This window comes from Conger conger, chromosome 1 (genome assembly GCF_963514075.1).
Source record: "Conger conger chromosome 1, fConCon1.1, whole genome shotgun sequence".
In the NCBI taxonomy this organism is placed as follows: domain Eukaryota; kingdom Metazoa; phylum Chordata; class Actinopteri; order Anguilliformes; family Congridae; genus Conger; species Conger conger.
Window position 1 is genome coordinate 75599803 of NC_083760.1, and position 22211 is coordinate 75622013.

The window sequence follows — 22211 nt, forward strand, 5'->3', positions numbered from 1 at the left end:
TAGCGACCCGGGGTTGGGATTACCCTGTTTTATTTATTTGTTCTGTTTTAATTTATTTCTTTGATTTACTACAGCCGTAGAATGGGGTGATATTTCACACTCCGGTACAGTAGGTGGCGCCATGCACTTTTACGTTAGTTAACACTCAATAAACACCGAAGAAGAACGGAAGACGAACCACTAGCAGGAGAGCAAGAAGCGGCAGCACAAACTCTGGAATGAACTAGGGCTAGGTTTGTGTGGCCTACAGATAATACCGCACACCGTGGTATTGGTTTTTCACGGTGTACTTTTTTTAAATACGGATTTACCACATGTCACAGATCCAAAACCACAATCAAGATTAATTTAAACAATTGTATGTTGCGCGGGAACTCACACTTTCTGTGTCACGTGAGGTCCTAGTGGCCAGAAAAATGGCGGACGCTGGTGCCGAAAGTTTGGTCTCCAAGAAAGGTGCAAACGCACCCATATGGCAGTGCTTTGGATTCGTTGGCGATGAAAATGGGAAGCCAGTTGACACGGATACTCCCATCTGCAAACTGTGCATGAGGAGCGTTTCGGCAAAAGGTGGGAATACTTCAAATCTCCGAACTCACCTTAGAAAGAACCACCCTCTCTATGCCTCAAGAGTAGTAACTTCGCGAACAGACACACAAACTCCGCTCACCGGGCCACTTACTAGGAGTGGTCGCAAATGCAACAGCGAAGGCAACAGATGGAGCATGTACACAAGCGCGGTTACAAGATTCCTCGTTAAAGAAATGTTATCGTTCCGCACTGTGGAAAAGCCGGCATTCAAAGATTTACTGAGAACTTTTGACCCACTATATGAGCTTCCTTGTAGGAATTTCTTTTCCGACAAAGCAATTCCTGAGTTATACAACCAAGTTCGTCAGGATGTGTTTGAGTCGTTGTCACACGCGGAATATTATGCTCTCACCACCGATATGTGGTCTTCTGTTGGCATGACTACCTACATTTCTCTCACTGTTCATTTTATCACATCTGACTGGAAACTTGAATCGAAGTGCCTGGAGACTTGTTTTTTTCCAGCGGATCACACCGCCAGCAATGTTTGCGCTTGGCTGCGCGAGGCGGTGTGTGAATGGGGCTTGGAAGACAGCAGAATCTCGGCGATAACGACTGACAACACATCCAACGTAATGGCTGCAGCAAGAGATCTCGGCTGGCCACTGATCACTTGTTTCGGACACAATTTGGACCTCGCTGTCAATGCAGCCATACAGGCACAGAAACGGAGGACAGACCGAGTTTTCGGTCTTTGTCGCTCCATTACCGGTGCCTTCTCGCACAGCTGGCGGCGAAAGCGTGCACTAATGGCAGCACAGGCAGAGTTGGGACTTCCACAACACAGCCTAATCACAGTAAGTGAGATTGCCTTCAGTCCAACCTGCATAATGCAAATACTCTGTTAAAGTAATTAATTTAGGCCATATTATTTCATTATATTTAGTTAAAGGATGGGCTCGGCATCTTTGACCCTAGACCATATTTTAAAATGTTCTGGGATTATCGCGAACAGTAAATGGCAGAATTTCTTTACCCGACCTTTTGGTGTATTAATGCATGTTGCGGCGCGGCGCGGCTACCTTACAGTTAAAGCTTATATTTATTTTTTTGCTAAAACGTTTAGGTTGTAGCATGTGGCTCCCATTTAAATTGCGTGCTACCTGGACAAATAATTTGGGTGCTAATCTACTAATTTGGATGCATTGCTCCTACATTTTTCGATTTAGGACACGCATGCAGTGAGCTTTTTTTTTTTTTTTTCCTGAAATGTATATATCTTTTCTGAAATATATATTTATCTTGCTGCAAAAATTGCCCCCGAGCATTCCTCTGGAGCCATGTCTGAGGATGCAGCAAAGGGGTGTCCTCTACTTTTAGCAATCAGCCCAGAACCTCAGAAAATGGTCTCCCGTGTCCTGTATACCAAACCTAGCTGTGATTTCATCATAGCTGTAGTAGGTTACTCTGTATTTGAACAGCTTTTTATTCAGAGCTAAGCACCCAAGCCTGAAGTTCTGAACCCGACTTTCTCCTGTGTCCGTGTTTGACAGGACTGCGTTAATGGCTGGGGCAGCAAGCAGGAGATGGTGGCCAGGATCATCGAGCAGCAGCAGGCCATCCGGCACGTGTTGGCAGACGACCGCAAAGCCTCCGTTACGCTGAGATGGCAGGACATCGACGTGCTGACGGCCGTTAACGAGGCGCTGAAGCCCGTGGCTGAGCTGACCAACGTCCTCTCGGGAGAGACCTACGTCACCAGCTCCTCGGTCATTCCCATGCTCAGCCTGATACACGAGGACATCATGGCCCCGTCTGACAGCGACGTGGCGTTGGCGACCGAGATGAAGGCGTCGATCGTGCACAAGCTGGACGGCAAGTACGCGGACGAGGCCGTGCGTCTCCTGCTGAGGAAATGCACCCTGCTGGACCCCCGCTACGGAGGCACCTTCGAGGACTCCGGCCAACTGAAGCCGCTGATAGCGGGGGAGATCGCCGCGCTCCGCAGGGGAGGCCCGGCGGCCGTCAGGGTGAAGGAGGAGGACAGGAGGGAGGGACAGACGCCCGTCAGGGTGAAGGAGGAGGACAGGGGGGAGGGACAGGCCGCCATTAGGGTGAAGGAGGAGGGCAGGAGAGAGCCGGGGCCGGAGGACGCCTCGGTGGAGCAGCCCCCGGCCAAAAAGATGAGAACTCTGGGAAGTCTGCTGGGGAAACGGGCCACGGCCGCCTCCGCGGCTCTGAGCGCGGAGGAGCAGGCCAAGGCCGAGATCGCCGCGTACTTGACCGAGCCCGTGATCGAGGGCGATGCCGATCCCCTGCAGTGGTGGCGGCTCAATGGACATCGATACCCGATGCTGGCGCAACTCGCTCGCAAATACCTCTGCACCTGCGCGACGAGTACGGCCCCCGAGCGGCTCTTCAGCGCGGCGGGGAACGTGGTCATCTCCTCCCGCGCCCAGCTCAAGCCTGACAAGGTCAACATGCTGGTGTTTTTGGACAGAAATCTGGACTAGGTGTTCGTTTAAGCCGACTGCCTGACTTTACCTCCATCGAAGTTTGTTCACGTCGCGTCGCGTGACCGATGATATGAATTTGTCTACGGGGAAGGCATGAAGCGTTAGCCTTTAAGTTTCTCAGTTTTTTTTCCAAGTTTCATTCATCAACCACTGTGCTGTTAATAAATGTTAAAAAAAAAAAAACCTGCGTTTTGGTGTTTGAATTCATGACCTGATGTTTTACTTGAGTATAAAACATGCAGTATAGAAGTGCTAGATATTGGTTATGTTATGTTTCTTGGTTTATTCAGGTACACAACTGTGCCCCTTACTTCCTTCATAATACAATTTAAGTCTGCAACAGGTTTTATGATTGAATGCATGATTGAAAATCTGAAGCCTGCCCAGTGCAGCGTTTTGTGGAAGGTAGATTTGAATGAAAACAAATATAAAAGTTTCCAAATTTAGTCGCCCAGTTATCCAAGTATAGGAACCGCACACAAGACGGCCTGTAGTTTGTACCTCTCGTAACTCTAAGTGTGCTGTATGAGAGGAACAATTTGGTCATCTAGGATTGAGCTTATTGTTGTCTGTGAAACTGGCCCAAAGTGTTTGTGCCCCCTGATGCTCCTGTGCCAGTGATTAGCTCATTCATAAAGTGTGCTGCTTGCTTGATTTTTCTTTCTCTCTCTCCTCCCCCCTCTATGCTGCTGGACCCTTCCCTGCTACCAGGAAGTGGGGCCTTGGAGATGCGATGCCTTCAGCAGTGAGTGATCATCTCTCAGTGATTTTTCCCTTTCTCACATTCCCTGCTCCACTGTGCTGATGCTCTCTCACCCCCCACTACGCACCCCAAAGGACCCGGGAGGGTAGTTTGTCCCTGAGGGGTGAATGGAAAGGGGACTTGGGCACACATGTCAGAGCTGGGTATCTGGGGACCACGGTCACTGAAGACCCAGTCACACAAGCCTGCAGTAATGGAGGGTTTCCTATCCCATCAACTGCTTTGCTCTGCTATATTTACCTCTCTAGTTACACTACCGGTCAAAGGTTTTAGTACAGCCACAACTTTCAAACAATTAGATAAAATCAAAATTGCCACCTTTTGGAGTAATAGCTGAGCATGTTCATGGTATGGGCAGTCATGTGGGTCTGAAAGTACTGCGCTGTAGATGTTTCCACAGAAGTGCTGCACTTGTGGGTTGCTTCTCTTTGACTGCTCTGTCCAATTTGTCCAAAATGTGCTTGATTTTACTTGAATTTTGAATTTGTTAGCCTGTTTATTTAGCCAAACGTGGTTCTTCATGAACTTCAAAATGTAGGCCACTAAAGTAAAATATCTTTTTAACTTCTGACTCTTCACTTCTTACCTTGTGCTATGTGGGGTCATTTTACAGAAGATGAACAGGACTAAAACCTTTGACTGGTAGTGTATGTAGGGAACCCCTGCTGTCACAGTGTAATTTCTTACATTAACGGTGATGGCGATGACATGCACTACAATGAAAACTGGCTGGATTCCAAAGTTTAATTTTAAAAGCCCTATGCAAGATTCAGTGAGTGAAGAAATGTAAAAAAAAAAAAAAAGTGTTATTGCCGCTTATAAAATATATTAATATTTATCTCGTCTTGTTTGTGTCTCGATTCTGTTGGCTTGAATTGTTAGACTGTGGAACCGTCAGCCCGGGGGATGGATGATTGTTCAGCCCTCGTGCTATTGTAAAGTGATCCGCTAAAGTAGACGCATTGATCCTCTCCCCCATTCTTCCCTTACAGACGGCCATCTTGCTCCTGTTCATCAGTGCCCTAGAGTGTACATGGGGAACTGGAGAGTGTAGGAGGGGCCGGACTGAAGCCTAGGAAGTAACAGGAAACCAGGCCTGCTGTATTGTTTTGGATTCAAATACTTGTCTGTGCTCAATTGGTCTTGCTTGGTGCAACAGCCAACCAAGAGGACCAGAAGGCGGGCTTTGCACTTTTTGTCATCAGTTCCAATACATCAGACGAGTTCAGTAAAGCATATAAAAGTATTTTAATCCAAAACAATTGCTTATTTGACCGAGGTCTGCAGGAAACTAGCCTCTACTGCACATGCTTGAGGGCAAAAGAGCTTGCTGCCCATTGAATTCAATGTAGAAAAGTTGTGTATTTCACAACCAAAGAAAACCTTGGTCAATTTCTTGTCAATATAAGTTGAATTGTGTAGCATTTTATGAAACAGTGGTTGGTTTGGTCCAGACATTTTGGGAAAATATTAAAATGTTCATGTAACATATTTCTCAATCTGCTTTTCATATGAAACGTATGTATTGTTAAATTAGTTTTATTTAGCCTGGAATAAGTCTGATACGATCTCCATTCATTTCAATGGGAGCTCCAGTGTTCTGCACTCAACAGGCTTCCTTCCAGGGATTCACAAGCTTGGGTTAGCTGAAGGTGTGCTTGCCTGTGTCATTAAATATGCATGTCTATGATCAGAACACGAGGAGGGGAAGGCAGCGTGGTGGAGGCCAGGGTGCAGAGGAAAGGGGAGGATTAGGGATGGACAGCCATGTCATGCAATGGGCAGGGAACTGGGCTTGTAACCAAAAATGTGCAGATTTGAACTTGGATTCCCATGTCGGAACACTGCCATCAACATTACAGTATAACTTATGTTCATTAAGAGAAATGCTTCAGTATGTGTGCAGCTGTATGACTGGGGATACTGTGACGATTGGAGGAGAATGAAAAACGCTTGAATTTGCATTCAGGCTTGTTTGCATTCGATTTCACATTTAAGAAAAAAACAGAACAAGTTACAGAAGAACAGAGTGACATTGGGCCCCACCACCCCAGACAATCCTATGTATGAAATATGTTTCTGAATTCCCCAGTCAGTCAGGGCTCTTGGAAATTATGGCACCCCTGGACAAGAGACGCATGGACTGCAGGTTCCCCTGTGGAATTAAGTGGTCTACGCATCCTGCTCTCATTTATGTACAATACCTTTCTGAAGTTGGGCTGTAAATGACCGTGTTAGTACCAATGTACACTTTCATATCATTAAAGCAATTTGTCCTGAAGTACATTTAGACTTTCTGTGATTCTTTTGAAATGTGAAAGATTGCAGGACTTAATCTTAGTTTAAAGAAAGATAAATTAATCCTGGCAGGTGTCCCTGGTGTATGTGTTGCAAAGGTAAATACTGACATTCATTGTGAATCGCATTTTATTGCCTTTATTGACAAACAAACCATTTACATTCAGTTATAAACAACCTGGTAATAATTCAAGACACCATTCACTGACTGAGCAACAGATACACCACTGTGTAATTTCACTTTCACTCAGAATTACACCCTCTTCTGCTCAGCCTTATTTTCACTATCAATGCTCATTTTCACAGGAGTTATTTTCACTGAACACATCACTGTCAAAGTGAATGTACTCTGTCTTTAGCTTTAAGTAATGCATTTACAACACCGTTTCATGTTATAAATTCAGCTGCCGACAAATGTAACAAGAAATACAATACTGTTAAAAATCGTCACTAAAAAACGTTAAGGGCAAAACACAGGAGTGAGGTCTGATAATACCCTGTGTGTGAAAATGACCATTGACTGTTGGGATTAATATTAGCAAAATGTGCGCCTAGAGTCTGCTAAGCAAGTAGCCACAAGAAAAAAAAAAAGTGTTTAGTTGGCAGTACATCGGTAGCAAAAAAGAATTGCAGGCAGCATAAAGGGCGCTTAAGTTCAGAATTTTAAATCGATCCCTCTGGAAAATGGTTATTTAACACTTCCTTTTAAAGGCCCACACACATTAGCATTCTCTTCCTGGTTTTAATATCGAAAATGCCCACAAAATATTTGCAAAGAGCAGTGACAGGTTGTTTTTTTTTTTTGTTTTTTTTTTTTGATGTAGGCTCCAAAAAATTTAATTCTTACTGTAAGATAAGCATGCTTCTACCATAATTGCAATGAATCAGTATGGAACACAAATCGAAAGCTCTAGGATAAAAGCTCAAGAACATTATTCGCATTTAACCTACAATCTTGAGATTATGCTTATTTAAACTACATACCCGTCGATCTGAATGATCTGGGTGCATTGCTGCAGTAGTCTATCGCACCAAGCATAGTTTCTTCAACTGGTTTGTCTGTAAAAGGTTAATCTGACTGAATCATTTACTGCATGTTTATTTTTATTTTATTGCTTATTTCTATTATTTTTATTTTATTGTTTCTTTTCTCCCCCCCAACATAAAGTTCAGGCTGTAGCATTCAGTTATGCGCCCAAAATGGTATTTTAAACGGCGCAATATAAACTCACTCCACTTTGTCATGACACAGCACACATGCTCCATAGCAACAATCAGTTTTTCAGAGTAACCTGAGGTCACATACCCACATATTTTCACCCTGCTTACCTCTACGGTCAGCAACGCTGATGTTGTACTTAGGTGTTAGCATGTTTTTAGTCCAACAAATGTTTGAGCCTTATATGGACACATGAAGAATGGATTACGACCTTTGTGCTTAACCAGGGCCTCCACTCTGTTGCATTTCCTATCAATTTAAAAAGAAACTGGCCTTTTTCCAGGTCTTTATATAAAAAAGGGAAGGGAATGTTCACGATGAAGAACTGCTAGACTGATCATTCATTGAAGGCTTTCACAGTTTATAAGATGTTTGAGCCCCACTGAAATGAGTCATACAGTGTTGTGTTGGATGGCCGTCACCGTTAAGCCTGCAGTAACCAAAGAAAACCACTTGATTCTGAGAAATCCACACACTTAAATATTAAAATATTATTCAATTTCATAGGTAATAGCCAACCTATTCATGAACCAAAAACAAGCAAATAAACAATACCCTCATGTTTGAAAAAGACAAAATATATACATATGGTTAGGTTCCCAGCAAGATGAACCAGTTTTACATTTCAGGGGATCCTGGAGAATCAGCCTTGTGCTCTCTCCCCTGTCTCCGGGTCAACACCACTGTCCAGGTCTGAAACAAAACAAACCTAAAGATTGGGATCCTAAAGATTGGGATAAGGATTTAGTCATTGAATCAAATGTTGTTTTTGGCCATTTCAGAATTACTTGAGTCCACAAATTACTTGAGTTGTGGAATCGGAAGAGTTGCATTCTGACTACTTGAATTGGACACAGGAAAATGTAGCATACTCCACACGGCGGATCAGATGACTCACCCATACTGGGGTCACAGTTAAAGGGAAGCAGGTTCGGTAGGTGCTGGGGGACGGGGACAGGGACAGGGGCTGAGGGGTTGGGAGCAGGAGAGGATGAAGCACAGGGGGCATCCGAGGGGCCTGCTCGGGAGGCAGAGGGTCTTGCATTGTCAGTGTCCATAGCTGTGGCGTATGGAGAACAAAGAAAGCAAAACCATGAGCCAGATTTTAGACTGAAGAAAAATGATGAGTTGCCTGATGAGTGGCTTTGCTACATGCACAGGCTGAACGTTGTCACTTGGATGTCTCCATCCCTATGAGAAAAAGCAGCATGTATGTACTTAAATACAGGTTTTTACACAGGCTGGAGGAAGCACAGCAAAAATAAACTGCCATTTATCTGTGAAGCGCTACAGTGACATCTGCAATCATTCTCTCTGGTGCAGCACAGAGAAACCAAATATTTGCCATGGTTCAATAATTTACTGTTGCATTACTGAACTAACTGGCTACATGACCGGTAACTACAAACTGTCAGGTGTTAAAAGGTGGCTTGCAGTAGTGGAAAATAGTCATATAATCATGGGCTATTGTTCTGGATCAGGTCTCCCTACATGTGTGGGTGTGCATGGCATTTGAGTGACGCACTGCACAGAAACGTCAATAATGTGTCTGTCTTCAATCTTGCTAAGGAACAGAACAGTGCATGTATGATTATTTTGTGTAGCCTTACTGGCTTTTATGATGAATGAAGGTTTTGCATGTGGCACAGAGGGACTTACGCTGTTCCTGTGATTGGTCAAGGCAGCATGCAGGCTGATGGAAAGAAACTGTGGCATAGGGCTCCAAACAGACAACAGAAATTCCACTGTCTGCCTGTGGCACGGCCAGGTTTGGGTGAGCACTGAAGTGGGCCCAGTGCTCCCCTATTTTTTTGGATGGTACATTTTCTATATCTACATATTGGGGGAAAAAACAACAACAATGCTGTGCTTAAGTGTCAACTCTTAAAAGCTTACTGAAAATTAGAACCATCAAGCTTCACAGGTCACAGCAAAACGGAGAACACCTTCAAAGCTAAGGTGGTTAGGAAGCATATAGACACCCTCACTAAAACTATCTAATTCAAATCAGTGGTGATTTGGGAATTATTTTAAGTTTTCATATGTGATTAAAATGCAGCAATACAAGTGCTTAGGCTACTCACTAATCTTATTGTATGGCATGGCTCCACTGAATTCTTTTGGACGTTGCAGAATGCTTTCGCTTCAGTAAACAACTCAAAACTTCCTCAAACTTCCCGTACAAAGAAGTTATCGCCAAGCTTACTTCTGCTTCTGCTGACTGTAAAGCATTTGATTTGCAACCAAGCAACTGTACACATGCAGGACGACACAGACTATTATGACATTATTGCGTGAGATATGAATGCTTTTATGGACATTTATATCTGCACTCTTTTCAAATGTCTTGCTCAAAGCATTGCTTCGGAACATGAGATTGTACAATCCGGTAACGTACAAATGTCCATAGTGCAAGATGGTGAACCCACAAACAAACAAACATGAGACGCTAAATGTCCACTAATGACCGTCAAAACATAACCCACGTGAATCACATGTGGCACATTATAGAATAACCTTTTAAATGACATGCCATTTCAATTTTAATAGGAGTGCCTTCTGTGGTAACTTAGCCAACTGCGCAAACTAAACTTTGTATTTATAGGCACTGGACGAAGAGATGCCAACTTCCTGGAAATACTTCAATGATTCAGGAGGAAATCAATTAAGTAAAGTCGGATACTGTTTTATATGGTCTTAATAATTTCTAATTACAAATATAACAAATACACATTGATGAGTTTCTTACCATAGCATTTGTTTTTCCTTAGCTTTCGGAACGGACAGTGTTCTTTGATCCGGAGAAAGCAAGTACCATGTTTCCTTCGTCCCTGTGCTGCCATTCCTGCCACCCCTTATCCCTCCCCTCTCTCTCTACGTACTAGCCTCGGTTAGGTCCACTTTAGTTCTGTCACAAGTCCTTCTCAGCGCTGGTGTTTCCTGCGAGAACCTTGTCAACAGTTTCCCCACGCATGACGCGGTGAGGGGGACTTCTGGCTTCACGGTCAAGACGCCCCCGGGCGGAAGAGGACCAATCTTGCATACGGTGTCAAATTTTAGTCCTCCGACCGGTAAAAGTTCCGAAACCTGTTCGGCCTGTTTTGGGCTTGACGTCACAACCGCCTTGTTCACTCCATGAAAAGCATAAAAGGTGGATTAAATTCAATAGGTAGTTCTTATGCCGGCCTACTCTCCTCAAATGGAACAGCTGTGTGTGTGATGTGATTTGGTTGTGTGCAATGAGGTTCATAGCACAAACCCCATTGAAGTGTTGGCAATACGTAGGCTATTGATCTTTACGTTTTAATGATAGCTAAGCCCAGTCCAAAGAGCACTGAACATTATCAAGACTGTATGCATGTATGTCTCAATTAACAGAAGGGTAAAGCTTCAAATTGTCTCAAATCTATCTTGGGATAGTCATTGAATCACATTCAACCTTTAAAAAAACAAGTGAAAATGGTCATTCATATAGTCACATTCAATCCTCAAAATTAAGTTTAGTTTAAAAGTATGAAAGTTTATTAGGATCCAGCTGACTTCAGAAAATGCTAAAGGATATATGCACACTATAATATTCTCACCTTTATCATATTGTACTGCCATTTGGTCCCAAGTACAAAAGCACATTCCTTAACCCTATATATGTTCTGCATAGTCACACATTCCCACTCTCAGCCCATTTTAAATTTCTTGACTTTTGATCTATTTTGCAAATGGCTGTTAGTGTATACATTTATCAATAACCTTGCTCCTCTTTATATCATGCAAAGAAGACCCTGTACCAAAGGCAATTGTGTGGGGCCAGACAGGTCCACTGAATTTGGCTAATCTACCTTTTCCGTTACAGCCTCAAATATTTGGAATACATTATCTAGCAGTATCCGACAAAGCTTAAGCGTTGGTGGTTTATAAAACACAATAAAAATCTTGACTGAAATTTGATCTTGTGACTATTAATATCTATTTCTATTTCCTTGGATGTATGTTTTTATATGTTGCTGTGCTTTTATGTGTTCTTGTTTTTTAGATATAATATCCTGGAATTTTAATTACATGCTTCACCCATCATATTCTACAAAGTTACCTCCCGTTAGAGTCTATTGAGGCACAGTTTTTATTTTTGTGTTTTTATTTTATTTGAATCTCAGTCAGCCAGGGCCTCTCTGTGTGGAGTTTGCATGTTCTCCCGTGTTTGCGTGGGTTTCCTCCGGGTACTCCAGTTTCCTCCCACAGTCCAAAGACATGATTGGAGAGTCTAAATTGCCTGTGGGTATGAGTGTGTGAGTGTATGGTGTGTGTGCCCTGCGATGGACTAGCGACCTGTTCAGGGTGTATTCCTGCCTTTCGCCCAATGTATGCTGGGATAGGCTCCAGCCCCCCTGAGACCCTGTTCAGGATAAGCGGGTTAAGATAATGGATGGATGGATGGACCAGTGCAACATCATAAAAAAGCGCACACAGACATTTTGACAGAATTACATTTAGCTAAGTCTGGAACAGTTACAAACTGTCCATTGTCCCTTTTAAATAAACAAATAAATAAATGCATAATGGCTGAAAATATAAAGGACACACAGTCAGGTCAGATAATGTATACTTTAATGTGCTTTACATCAATGTTTCACTAAAATTATTTGAAAAAATAGCAAAGTTAAAAAGTAAACATAGGATCGAAGGACAACCATTGACATTATATGTCTTAAATGTGCAGGTGAAAATAGTGCTCTTAATGTAATAATTACAGTATGAACAATTAAATAGCGTACATTTCAGTGTAGTGACTCCTAGATATGCATTTTGTCTCATTCATTCATACTTCATTTTAGCAGATCATTGTTTTTACTCACAATGCTCGATATATACTGGTGAAGGCTGCAATAGTTTTGACTCATTTAACTATTTAGAAGTCATTATCACCACTATCTATGCTATACATTGCTTTCAGGCAGCCTAATATCCCAGTAAATTCAGTTGTTATGGACTTCCTAGATAGTCCTTCCTTGCCGATTCTCAAACTGAACACTACACTGCAAGTAGTATTTGTCTATACTGGTAATGGGCAGCGCAGAGCCTTTACATTTCTGGTTTTCACACCAAGTCTCTGAATTATTTCATTTGCCAAATAATTTACATTATCTTATTTCAGCTACGTTTCTCTGTAATTTCATCAGTTAATCTAAAAACTGTCCTTGTGTCTCTATCCTAAATATTTTGCTATAATATTTTACTATAATCTAGGAGTGAACCAGCACTTGTTTTTACAGCTAATTAGGTAATGGATTAATTGCAGAAAATAAAACATGCATACACACTAATCACACCACCTTCCCAACCCTGGTATACAGGGAAAGGCTGGGATGTCTGTATGATGGATCCTGGTTGTTGTACAGAGAGAGGGGCACAGGATCATCAATCAGAGCTGAAGTGTATGTTTATGTACGTTTGATCCAAAGGCATAACATTACAAAACATGGATTTCTTTTCTCCCTCGAGAGTGAGAATAAATGATAGAGCAGCTGGGAAATACACAGTAAACATCAGCATGTGCATGTAGACGGTTCAGAGCTCGACTCTCCTGACCCTGATGAATAAAGCTCAGACTACCAGGTTTAGCCAAAAACAAGGTCTTTGTCCAACTTGTTTGTTGTAAACCATCACCAAATTCCTCAATCAAAACCAATAAACTAGACTAGACATCTAGAAATTAACTGACTGTACATGTCATGTGTCAGCTCAGAGGAATAGCCAGGAGGCCATTTTGATTTGCATTATGTTGTCATGAATCTAGGCTGTAACAAAAATTTTTATCTGGGCACTAGTAATAACATTCACACCTACAAAGATAATAAAATGTACAAAAATGCAGGAATAAAATCATTAATTTACAGATTTTCATTTTTAGTCTATGAGACTGAACAAAGCCCCTGTCCAACTCTTCCCATTGCAAACATAACAGTCTACAACATCTAGTCGGTTCTAGTCCAAATGTGATTTGGTCCTCTCTCCAGGTCCAGGCCTCCCTCCTGGCTCTAGCCCCAGTACCTCTGCCGGGGGGTATATTCCGGTTCTGGGGCAGCCAGGCCCTCCATGGCAAAGATGCTGCCCCCTGCATCCAGCATGAACATAAAGTACAGGTTGGCCCCCAGCATGGCCAGTATAGGCAGGAAGGAAAAGCCAAAGCCCACTCCCCGAACACTGCTGCCCATGGCCATCGACATCCAGTAGATCAGCCTGTGTGGCAGAACAGATCCTTTCACCATTACTCAAAAAGGACAATCGTTTAACAGTACACAATGCAATATTGGTAATAACGGCAACTGAAATCGACATAAACAATGTCACTTGAAAAGACAAAGATTAAATAACGCAATCGAAAAAGCTTTGAGAATACGATCACATAGACTGCATTACACATGTACACAATGAGCAATACTGCTAATATTTAACACCCAAGATAAGGGTGCTTGGCATGCATTCAAATTAAATCAACTGCACTTTCTCCAAGTGTATAAGCTGGGCATTTGAAAGCAGCACATATATACTCTGTGGAAGTGAATAATATTAGACAGTGAACCATGTTGCATGGCTGCAACGTGATATAAAAAGACTTTAGTTATCAAAGACTGGGTTATCAAAGGACGATCTAAGCAAGATTGACCATGGTAGCTGTGATTGTTGGTACCAGACATGTTGATTCCAGCATGTCAGCTGCCCTCCTGTCATTTTCACACACTACAGTCACAGAGGATGATGCAATAAAACAAAATGCATCTAGCACGTGGCAGTTCTGTGGGCAAAAACACAATGCTGATGGTAGGGTCAGAATTTTGGCATAAACAGCATGAATCCATGGATCCATCCTCCCCTGTGTTAACGGTGCAGGCTGGTGGTGTAATGGCTTGGGCAATGTATTCTTGGCACACATTAGGCCCCTAATTACCTAGTAATCACCTAAATGCCACAGCATAGCTAAGCATTGTTGCATCCCTTTATGTTCGCAGTTCTGCCCTTTCTCAAATGTTGACAGTACATTTTTCTGTGTTACACCTTTGAATACAGTGCTCTACACTATTCTCCAAAAACATGCCAATGTAACTCCAATGCATAATGCATCATGTATTTCTGTAGCAGCAAAGTATAAACTACACAATGTGTGGTTGAGAAGTGCATTACCTGCCAAAAGCAAAGATAATAGTCAGTAGAGGCACTAGTTTGAGTAGTTCTTGGCTCAGGTAAGTTGCCATGATGCCCAGCTGAAGGAAGTAGAGCAGGAAGAGGGAGATGGAGTCGCTGATGTACTGCCGGTGAACGCGGACCTCCCTGCTCTCTTCCTCGCCCTCGCACAAGGCCTTCACCGCTCCGAAACGCAGCCGGGACACGCCCAACACAAACATGCCTAGCAGAGGGAGAAAGCGGGTCTCAATAGGGAGGCTCACTCTGCAGCCACACCGTGTGCGGCTGAGCACAGACAAGACACACCAGCATTCCATTACCACAATTCACATACCCAGTATTATTGGAACTGTAGCAAAGATTGAGCAGCGCAATGTGTAGATCAGCCGTAAGGCGGCGCTGTTGAGCAGTGGGGCATCAAACGGCAGGAAGACATAACCACCCCACACAAGGAGAGGGAAGATGAGTCCCGCGGTGAAGACTGACACACCAACCTTCAGAGCAGCCCGGTCAGTACCGCAACATCCACCTAAGAGAGGGAATCAAAATAAAACGGGTCCAAAAACATTTGGGTTGTTTGTACCATGCTCTACAACTCCCTAGTGAGAAGGGTTGGGAAAACTATTTTCAGGTTATACATCAGTGGTCACAGATTGGCAATAGATTAAACCATGATATAGTTTTCTATAGTTCCTGTGAACTGTTGCAAGCCATAGAATTAAGTAGCTCCCCATTGCGGGACTAATTCCATGCTTAAAATAATGTGACTGGTCAAGTAAATATGAGCAGCAGCAAACTGTAACAATAAATGGACAGAAATTGTGCCTATACCTACAGTATATTACAGCACACGCATTACATACTTAGGTGTGTTTTATTGACTCACCTTGGTTTAATCCTTAGCATTACTCAGTATGAGGGTAATTGGCAATAATGCATAATAGGTGTATAACTTAAATGACAATGTTGGTGTTGTGGGCACTGACCTTTTTATCATTTGTGCTGACAGTAAAATTGCTCTATGATTTACAGTAGTATAATGTTTTTTGCTGTAAAATACACTTGCATTTCCAATAGGTATAGTTACTAGTACTGCCAATCAGTGTGTTATTTATATTTTACATTCCAATGCTGATATTGCTATAGTACTGCTAATTACATTTTGACTTCTTTTTGGTCCAGTGATCATAGTAGTCATTCGGTAGGGTCGCGTGGGGGCCAAGGAAGGGAGCCGTCTCTGGGTCGCCTCTCCAGAGCTCCCCTGGGGACTCTGGCTTGCTGGAGCTGTGAAGGATTGTGACACTGTGGCTGAAGACTCCAGCGGCTTTCTCGGGCATCGAGTTGACCAGGGCATCTCCCTCTTCCACTTCTATCTCGAAAGGGTTTGGTTTCTTTTCCTCTTTCATCCCCATCTCCTTCTCGAGCTCCATCCACCCCTCCACTGACTCCCTGTCCCTCCTCTCCAGCTCTCGGTCACTCTCCGTCCTGCTCTCCTGCCCTTTCGCAGAGGTGCACAGGGACTCCACGCTCCCATTCTCTGCCTCAGTTTCTTTCGCCCTTGCCGCTCCTGCCCCCTCTTCCTCCTCCTCTCCCTCTCCTTTCACAAACCCTGCACCTCCAGTCACCTCCCTCTCTTTGTTCTCTGGCCATTGTAGAGTGCTTGGCTCCAGCAAAGCAGAGCTGACCGCCTCCTCCTCATCTTCCTTCTCCTCTTCCTCCATTTTGTTTTCTTCATCTTCACCCTGATCCTCTCCTTTCACTACGTTCTTTCCCTCCACCTTGTTCTCCTCCTCGTGTTCAGGCTTCGGCAGAGTTTGAGGTTCTGCAGTGACTCCACTGGTTTTGGAGTCAGGCTCCAGATCGTGCGACATGATTTCAGGCATTTTGTCCTGTTTTCAAATGTTCCTGTATACAAGCCTCTGTCTGGGTTTCTCTGTGTGTTTGTTTTTGAATACAAATCTCCTCCCTGCAAGCTATGCCAATTTCTCACTTTTTATTTTTTATTATGCCTTTTTATTTATTGGTCAGGTCAACATGCTCCTGCTCTTTCCTCCCTGCAAGGCATAGCAAAAGGAAACTGGTATACCACGATGTACCATGTACCTGTGCTGTTGTATAAATGGAAAAAGAGAGAGACAGAGAGAGGTTATTTGTTTACCGGCCTGCCAAAGATCTCGCAATTCCAAAACAGGTTATACTGAAGTACCAAACTGACTACGTTGCTTCGTATAAAATTCCAATAGTGTTTTCTCGGCCATCAGCTAAATAGATATGATTGGCCAGCTCAACCGCCAATCAAATGAAACCCTGCTTTGATTGGATAATTAGAAGACTCTTGACAGCGAGCATATTTTCTTGAATTTTATTCTACTTCAAATTTCATTTTGTACCATTACTTCAGTAGACATATGCCATTGTTATATCGGCTATCAAAGCAGGTCTATATTCATACCTCCAGGTACAAATTAAGGCATATATAGGTAACTCCTGTTGTCGGCCAGGTTATCAGGAAGTCATGCCGACAACCTTTAACCAGAACAAAGACTAAAAATATACATACTGACGAAATATTTGCGCTTTCTATAAGGATCTTACCTTTATATTTGAATTCACCTTTGGGGCTCCATTTTTACGAGAAGTTAAAATGGAATCTGTCGGACACGAAGTCAGCCTTTTGTTATTGTGAAACTTTTACGGGGGTGGGGGCCCAGGTGTGGCAGGTGAAACATTAAAGGGGAATACTTGTCTTAAAGGAGACGTATGGGGATGTTTGCCTTTGAGGGCAAATCGCAGGGTGCACAAGACAAACATTCAGACGCCAATGCATAATACACATCGAGCATTTATTCACTGATTTGCATAAGTTCGCACTATAAAAATCTGGCAAATACAGTGTAAGGTTTTCGCAGATAATAGTCAATAGTCGGAGATAATAGTCAACCGAATATAAGAGTAACTTGGGTATTGTACACATGTAGCCAACAGCTTTTGGAGAGGTAGGCCTAAGCCGCTTTTTATATTCTCTGTCACAAACCCCAAAATACCCCTATCTATACCTATGAACTATACGATCCATTGTAAAGGCAGAAGGTCGTCAGAAACCTGGTAACTTCAAAAATATAATTAATTGCCAAAGAAAACTCTCTGGGCCAATCAAAACAATAAAAATCAAAATCTATTTACTTAATGTGAAAATCTAAATTTTACAATGTGTGTTTCAGAGCAGTGGGTATTTTTTTACCTGAAGAAAAAGTAACCGGGGGAGTAAACATGACTTTTGTCAGTAGTCATCTGATCAGTTGTGTTTCAATGGTTGATCAAGGGTCACGTATATTTCAGAATAATTTTGATCCTTTAGACTCTCCATACCTAAGCGTCACCAAATAAATCGACGCAAGAGGATTATGGGCGTAAACCTTCGCTGTGGTTGGCCAACGCTTTTATGCAAATCTCAGGAGGAAGGAAGGAAGGAAGTTCTAGTCACATCGGTAGTTTAGAGATCACGGTAAGTCTTGTGTCTTGATTCAGTTCTAATTTACGTTTAAATTGTTTTCTATGTAAGTAACACAAAGCATATTTAGAACATTGTCAATTCCAGAAACGCCTCAGAATATAATATTTAATTAGCTGCAGAGAATAATTGGTAGGTAATTATTTGTCGAACTAGCTAGTTGGCTTGTACACGTAAGCGTATTCACTTGGTCTCATTGATTTGCTTTACATTGGGAAACGGTACCTTGTTGTTACATTAGAAGTACTCGGACTAAGAACTACCTACCTAACTGTAATGCGTTGCTTTGCAATATGCACTTAACTGACGAAATCCACGTAAATCGAACGGTAAAGTTTTCGAGTCGTGTGGCATTTGCGAGATGACCTAGCTTTGCAGAATCTTGGTAAATTGGTTGACGTTAGCAGCATACATAGCCACTGACACGTAGAAGCTGCATATACGTCTGCCTGGATGGGCCACGCGCAAAAAGGACACGTTCCTTTTCTTAATACTATAACGTTACTAGAAAAACTAGCTCACTATATGTCGTTATATTGGTCTTCCTGATCTATCGCTTGGGTTTAACAGTTGCGCTCCTTTTGTGTTATAGATGGGAACATTGGGCGTATTTGCTTTACTGGCTGTGGTTGGCTATGTGACAGGAGAAGAGGGTGCTCGGCTCCTGGCCTCCAAGTCGCTGTTGAACCGTTATGCTGTGGAGGGAAGGGACCTCTCTTTGCAGTACAACATCTACAATGTTGGGACCAGGTGTTTTATTGCAGAAAATGCATTTTAATTTTTAATTTTACTCGCACATACACCACACTGATTTAATTCATTATGTTGAATAATGAAGTCTGAGGTCTACCCATTGTACAGCACTACACTTTAATCAAAAAAGATATACAATTCTATTTTGTGTGGATATACTGTTACAATATGTAATTGTTCATTGTAGGTTCTTTGAATAGCAACATTCTAATGGTACAGACACATTTCTGTGTATCTCAATTTTAAGTTCAGGTGCTCAGTTTTCAACACAATTTACTGCTGTCTACAGTGCTGCCCTGGAGGTGGAGCTGTCCGATGACTCCTTCCCACCTGAGGATTTTGGCATTGTGTCCGGGATGCTTCATGTCAAGTGGGACAGAATTGCCCCGTATCCTTGTAGCCGTTATGTGTTCTTGTGGCCGTGTCTGTTGTGTCACCTCACGCCTGCTTGCACATTCCTGTCCTTCATGTAGAACGGGGCTGCCCAATCATGTGCCACGGAGGGCTGAGTGTACGCAGGGTTCCATTCCAACCAATCGCTACACCAGCTGATTTCACCAATTAGATCCCTCCTCTCTGGTTGAAGGTGTGTTACCTGTTGAAGTCAGCAGGAGTAGTGATTGGAGTGAAAACCTGCATACTCTGCCCTCCATGGCACATGGTTGGGCACCCCTGATATGGAATGTCCTTTTGCTTCATTAGTAACCGTGTCGGTGTGAACGCAATTATGATTTTCCTGTCAGTGGCTGCTTTCATGCACAGAATAAGGAACATTGCAGTTTCTTCAGTTTATCACATTGAACAGCATCATAAGTAATGTGACACCACTCCAGATAAGTAATGAAGTCTCTGCAACCATTTAAAAAAACTAGACCAAATTTGATGACATTATAACCTAATTCTTGTGAAAAGTTGATACATTTTCAAGTGTAGGTATTTTCGAAGATGAAATTTCAGGATTATATTCACTCATAACTGTTACCTGAACCTAATATGTACATAAAACCTTTAAAATGATGTGAACCATTTCTTTGACCTATAGTAATGTAGATATGAGATGTCTAAAATCTGTGACAGTGCAGTCCAAAAGTGTGTTGAATTGATTTAATAATTTCTCACTCTTCTGTATCTCCTTCGTCTAATACCTCTGGTCTCGTACGCCTCCTGCGGTGTCTAGATATTCCTCAGTTTTTATATAATTTTCATGCTTCATTCAGTTCTCCTCCTTAATCCTATTCCTCTCAGTGCCAGTAATGTCTCTCATACTGTAGTACTGCGCCCTCTAAAGGCAGGATACTTCAACTTCACCTCTGCCTCTGTCAGCTACCTTGCCCAGGAGGGAGGACAGGTTGTGGTAAGGACACTCTTCAGACAGATTGGCTAAATGTCCTGTCATATTTACTCATATTTACTCAGATTTTTACTTTGGTATAGCCTAGTGTTGCCGCATGCACTTCAGCTTCAAATACCCACTTGGGCTGTCACACTATGGCTTGATCTTCGAGTGATATTCTTAAAAAAAAAAAAAAATAGACATTGAAGCTTCAGTTAACATTAAAATGCGAAAGAAATGCAACCTGTCCTTCTCAGCTGCCTTCTTTTCAACATGGGTTACATTCAATTAAAATTAAATCTCAAATTTAAGTAGCCCCCCCTTTGTTGAAAACTGAAGCCGCTGCTCACATGTTGTTGCTGTTAGTTGACGCATCATTTCACTGTTTTGTGATGCCATAAGTACGTGTCTTTTCTCCAATGAGAATTGAGTGTATAAGCGTGCCTTTAATTCTATAAAACTGTAGACTGTAGATCTTAAAAGCCAACTTGTATGTTAACCCTAATACCCATCTTTCCTTTTGTCTTCCTTGCCCCTTTTCCTCTCTCCCTCCAGGTGGGTTACACCAGTGCCCCAGGTCAGGGTGGGATCTTGGCTCAAAGGGAGTTCGACAGGCGTTTCTCTCCTCACTATGTAAGTGACACCGAACCAGGCTTCTGATTAATTGCTCTTAAATTCATGCTATGAAAAACACATTCCAAACACTTACTGTTACTGGTGTAAATCAGTTGCCAAATGTGTCCAAGCTTTTTGTGTAAATACAAAGTTAGTGTAATCGTACTACCGAATTGACATGTGTGGATATACAGCATGTATACAGCAGTAAATCAAACCCTGGCCTGGAGACAATACTAAAAAACAACTGTTGGAATTCATTGGTGTGCTGTCAGTGAGCAATTGTGTTTAGAGCCTGTTGACTGAGATTTGTGAGGCACATTCCAGATGAGACTGAAGGAAGTGAGAGAAACCCCTTTATGTACAACTTCATATTTCAAGGGAAAGACCTTCAGAGCTTTATGGGGCCATGAACTTTGTCTTGCATTGTGTCCTTGGGTTAAGGATGTCATTCTTCTCTACATGAATCCTGAGGGGCGTTTTCTCATTGCGTTCTGTTTTTATAATGACTCCGGCAATCTTGCTCATGGACACCACATCACTGTGTCATCGTGGAAGTTCTGCTATCCGTTTAGAATTTCTTTCCCCTGATTTAAATTTAAAAAAGCGACTTTCTCTTCTGCAGTTGGATTGGGCAGCATTTGGAGTGATGACCTTGCCCTCCATTGGCATCCCTCTGTTGCTGTGGTACTCAAGCAAGAGGAAGTACGACACGCCCAAGACCAAGAAGAACTGAGCTCTTGTGTCTTGAGGGACAGGTTAAGTTAGGGGGTGGAGGGGGTAATGAATAACTGGGAGGCGTAACATTTAAAAGCAAAGTATAAGCCCCCGGGGTATGTCTTAAAGGTAAAATGCGACCAACAGCCAACAATGGCTAATAATTTATTATAAGTTAATCAGTCTATCCTTAGTGCAAGGGATGTGAGCATAATGACAAATTCATTCTTGCCTCATAGTAGGCGGTTTACCAAGGAATATGGGACAATGTAATAATATAGTGTATATTTTGAAGAATACAAAGGCAGTTTTTTGTTCGTTTTTTTTCTTTGGGGGGGGGGGGGGGTTGGATATGGGCATGTGTGAGTAATAATTTTGAATTATGAAATTGCAGCATTTTATCCATATTTTCCTGTTTTCTATATATATTTCCATCCTTCTGATAAGGAATTTTACCTTGAGTTAATTGTGAATAAAACTGTAAAGTTTCATGTGATTTGTACTTGTCTTTGGAAAATAAATATGCCTTGTTTTGTAACAAAGGGTTTGAGTAATATTTCTTGAAGCGGAACTGTTTATCCCAGAATATAATCCTGCTTCTGTACTCCCAATGGAATCCTTTGTGTAACCTGCTGTCTTTTTGAGATTTATAAAATGATCATGCGGCCTTAAAAGTTACCCCATTTTCTAGCCAATTGTTTATTCCACGGCTGTTTCACCACTAGGTCTTGAAATCTGACTTTAGATAAACCTCGCAGTTAAAGAAACACAGATTCCTC

General features: G+C 42.4%; 3 protein-coding genes and 1 long non-coding RNA gene across 7 annotated transcripts; 2 read left to right on the forward strand and 2 right to left on the reverse strand.

The window, feature by feature from the left end:
• Nucleotides 1–132: 132 nt before the first annotated feature.
• Nucleotides 133–6094, forward strand: LOC133120889 (E3 SUMO-protein ligase ZBED1-like). Of its 4 annotated transcripts, none has more exons than XM_061230385.1 (3): nt 133–570; nt 1057–1388; nt 2085–3204. In XM_061230385.1, exons 1-3 carry the CDS (start codon nt 417–419, stop codon nt 3042–3044), a joined length of 1446 nt encoding a protein of 481 aa, XP_061086369.1. In that variant the 5' UTR covers nt 133–416; the 3' UTR covers nt 3045–3204. The 4 variants fall into 4 exon arrangements, 3 of the variants coding, with proteins under 3 accessions (XP_061086369.1, XP_061086362.1, XP_061086376.1); XR_009707993.1 differs by lacking the exons at nt 1057–1388; nt 2085–3204 and adding exons at nt 3759–3792; nt 4803–6094 and having other exon boundaries at nt 431–570; XM_061230378.1 differs by having other exon boundaries at nt 133–1388; nt 2085–3205.
• A 129-nt stretch (nt 6095–6223) lies between these two features.
• On the reverse strand, nt 6224–10411 carry LOC133136423 (uncharacterized). The gene is made up of 4 exons (XR_009709523.1): nt 10077–10411; nt 8987–9160; nt 8226–8387; nt 6224–8020 (listed from the first exon to the last, which is right to left on the reverse strand). It is a non-coding gene; the product is annotated as an uncharacterized LOC133136423 (long non-coding RNA).
• Nucleotides 10412–11912: 1501 nt separating this feature from the next.
• LOC133105774 (transmembrane protein 79-like) lies at nt 11913–17355 on the reverse strand. Its single transcript, XM_061215981.1, has 5 exons — nt 17099–17355; nt 15663–16611; nt 14838–15032; nt 14504–14726; nt 11913–13561 (listed from the first exon to the last, which is right to left on the reverse strand). Exons 2-5 carry the CDS (start codon nt 16384–16386, stop codon nt 13360–13362), a joined length of 1344 nt encoding a protein of 447 aa, XP_061071965.1. The 5' UTR covers nt 16387–16611; nt 17099–17355; the 3' UTR covers nt 11913–13359.
• Nucleotides 17356–17861: 506 nt separating this feature from the next.
• LOC133105790 (translocon-associated protein subunit beta-like) lies at nt 17862–21974 on the forward strand. The gene is made up of 6 exons (XM_061215983.1): nt 17862–18008; nt 18607–18764; nt 19057–19155; nt 20013–20121; nt 20656–20733; nt 21341–21974. Exons 1-6 carry the CDS (start codon nt 17946–17948, stop codon nt 21449–21451), a joined length of 618 nt encoding a protein of 205 aa, XP_061071967.1. The 5' UTR covers nt 17862–17945; the 3' UTR covers nt 21452–21974.
• Nucleotides 21975–22211: the final 237 nt, after the last annotated feature.

Coding starts and splice junctions, on each gene's coding strand:
- LOC133120889 (XM_061230378.1), top strand. CDS start 417: ATGGCGGACGCTGGTGCCGAAAGTTTGGTCTCCAAGAAAGGTGCAAAC. Junction 1,389..2,084: donor CACAACACAGCCTAATCACA/GTAAGTGAGATT, acceptor CGTGTTTGACAG/GACTGCGTTAATGGCTGGGG.
- LOC133105774 (XM_061215981.1), bottom strand. CDS start 16,386: ATGCCTGAAATCATGTCGCACGATCTGGAGCCTGACTCCAAAACCAGT. Junction 15,033..15,662: donor GACCAAAAAGAAGTCAAAAT/GTAATTAGCAGT, acceptor TCCCTCTCTTAG/GTGGATGTTGCGGTACTGAC. Junction 13,562..14,503: donor ATTATCTTTGCTTTTGGCAG/GTAATGCACTTC, acceptor TCTGCCACACAG/GCTGATCTACTGGATGTCGA.
- LOC133105790 (XM_061215983.1), top strand. CDS start 17,946: ATGCAAATCTCAGGAGGAAGGAAGGAAGGAAGTTCTAGTCACATCGGT. Junction 18,009..18,606: donor TCGGTAGTTTAGAGATCACG/GTAAGTCTTGTG, acceptor TTTGTGTTATAG/ATGGGAACATTGGGCGTATT. Junction 18,765..19,056: donor ATCTACAATGTTGGGACCAG/GTGTTTTATTGC, acceptor TGCTGTCTACAG/TGCTGCCCTGGAGGTGGAGC.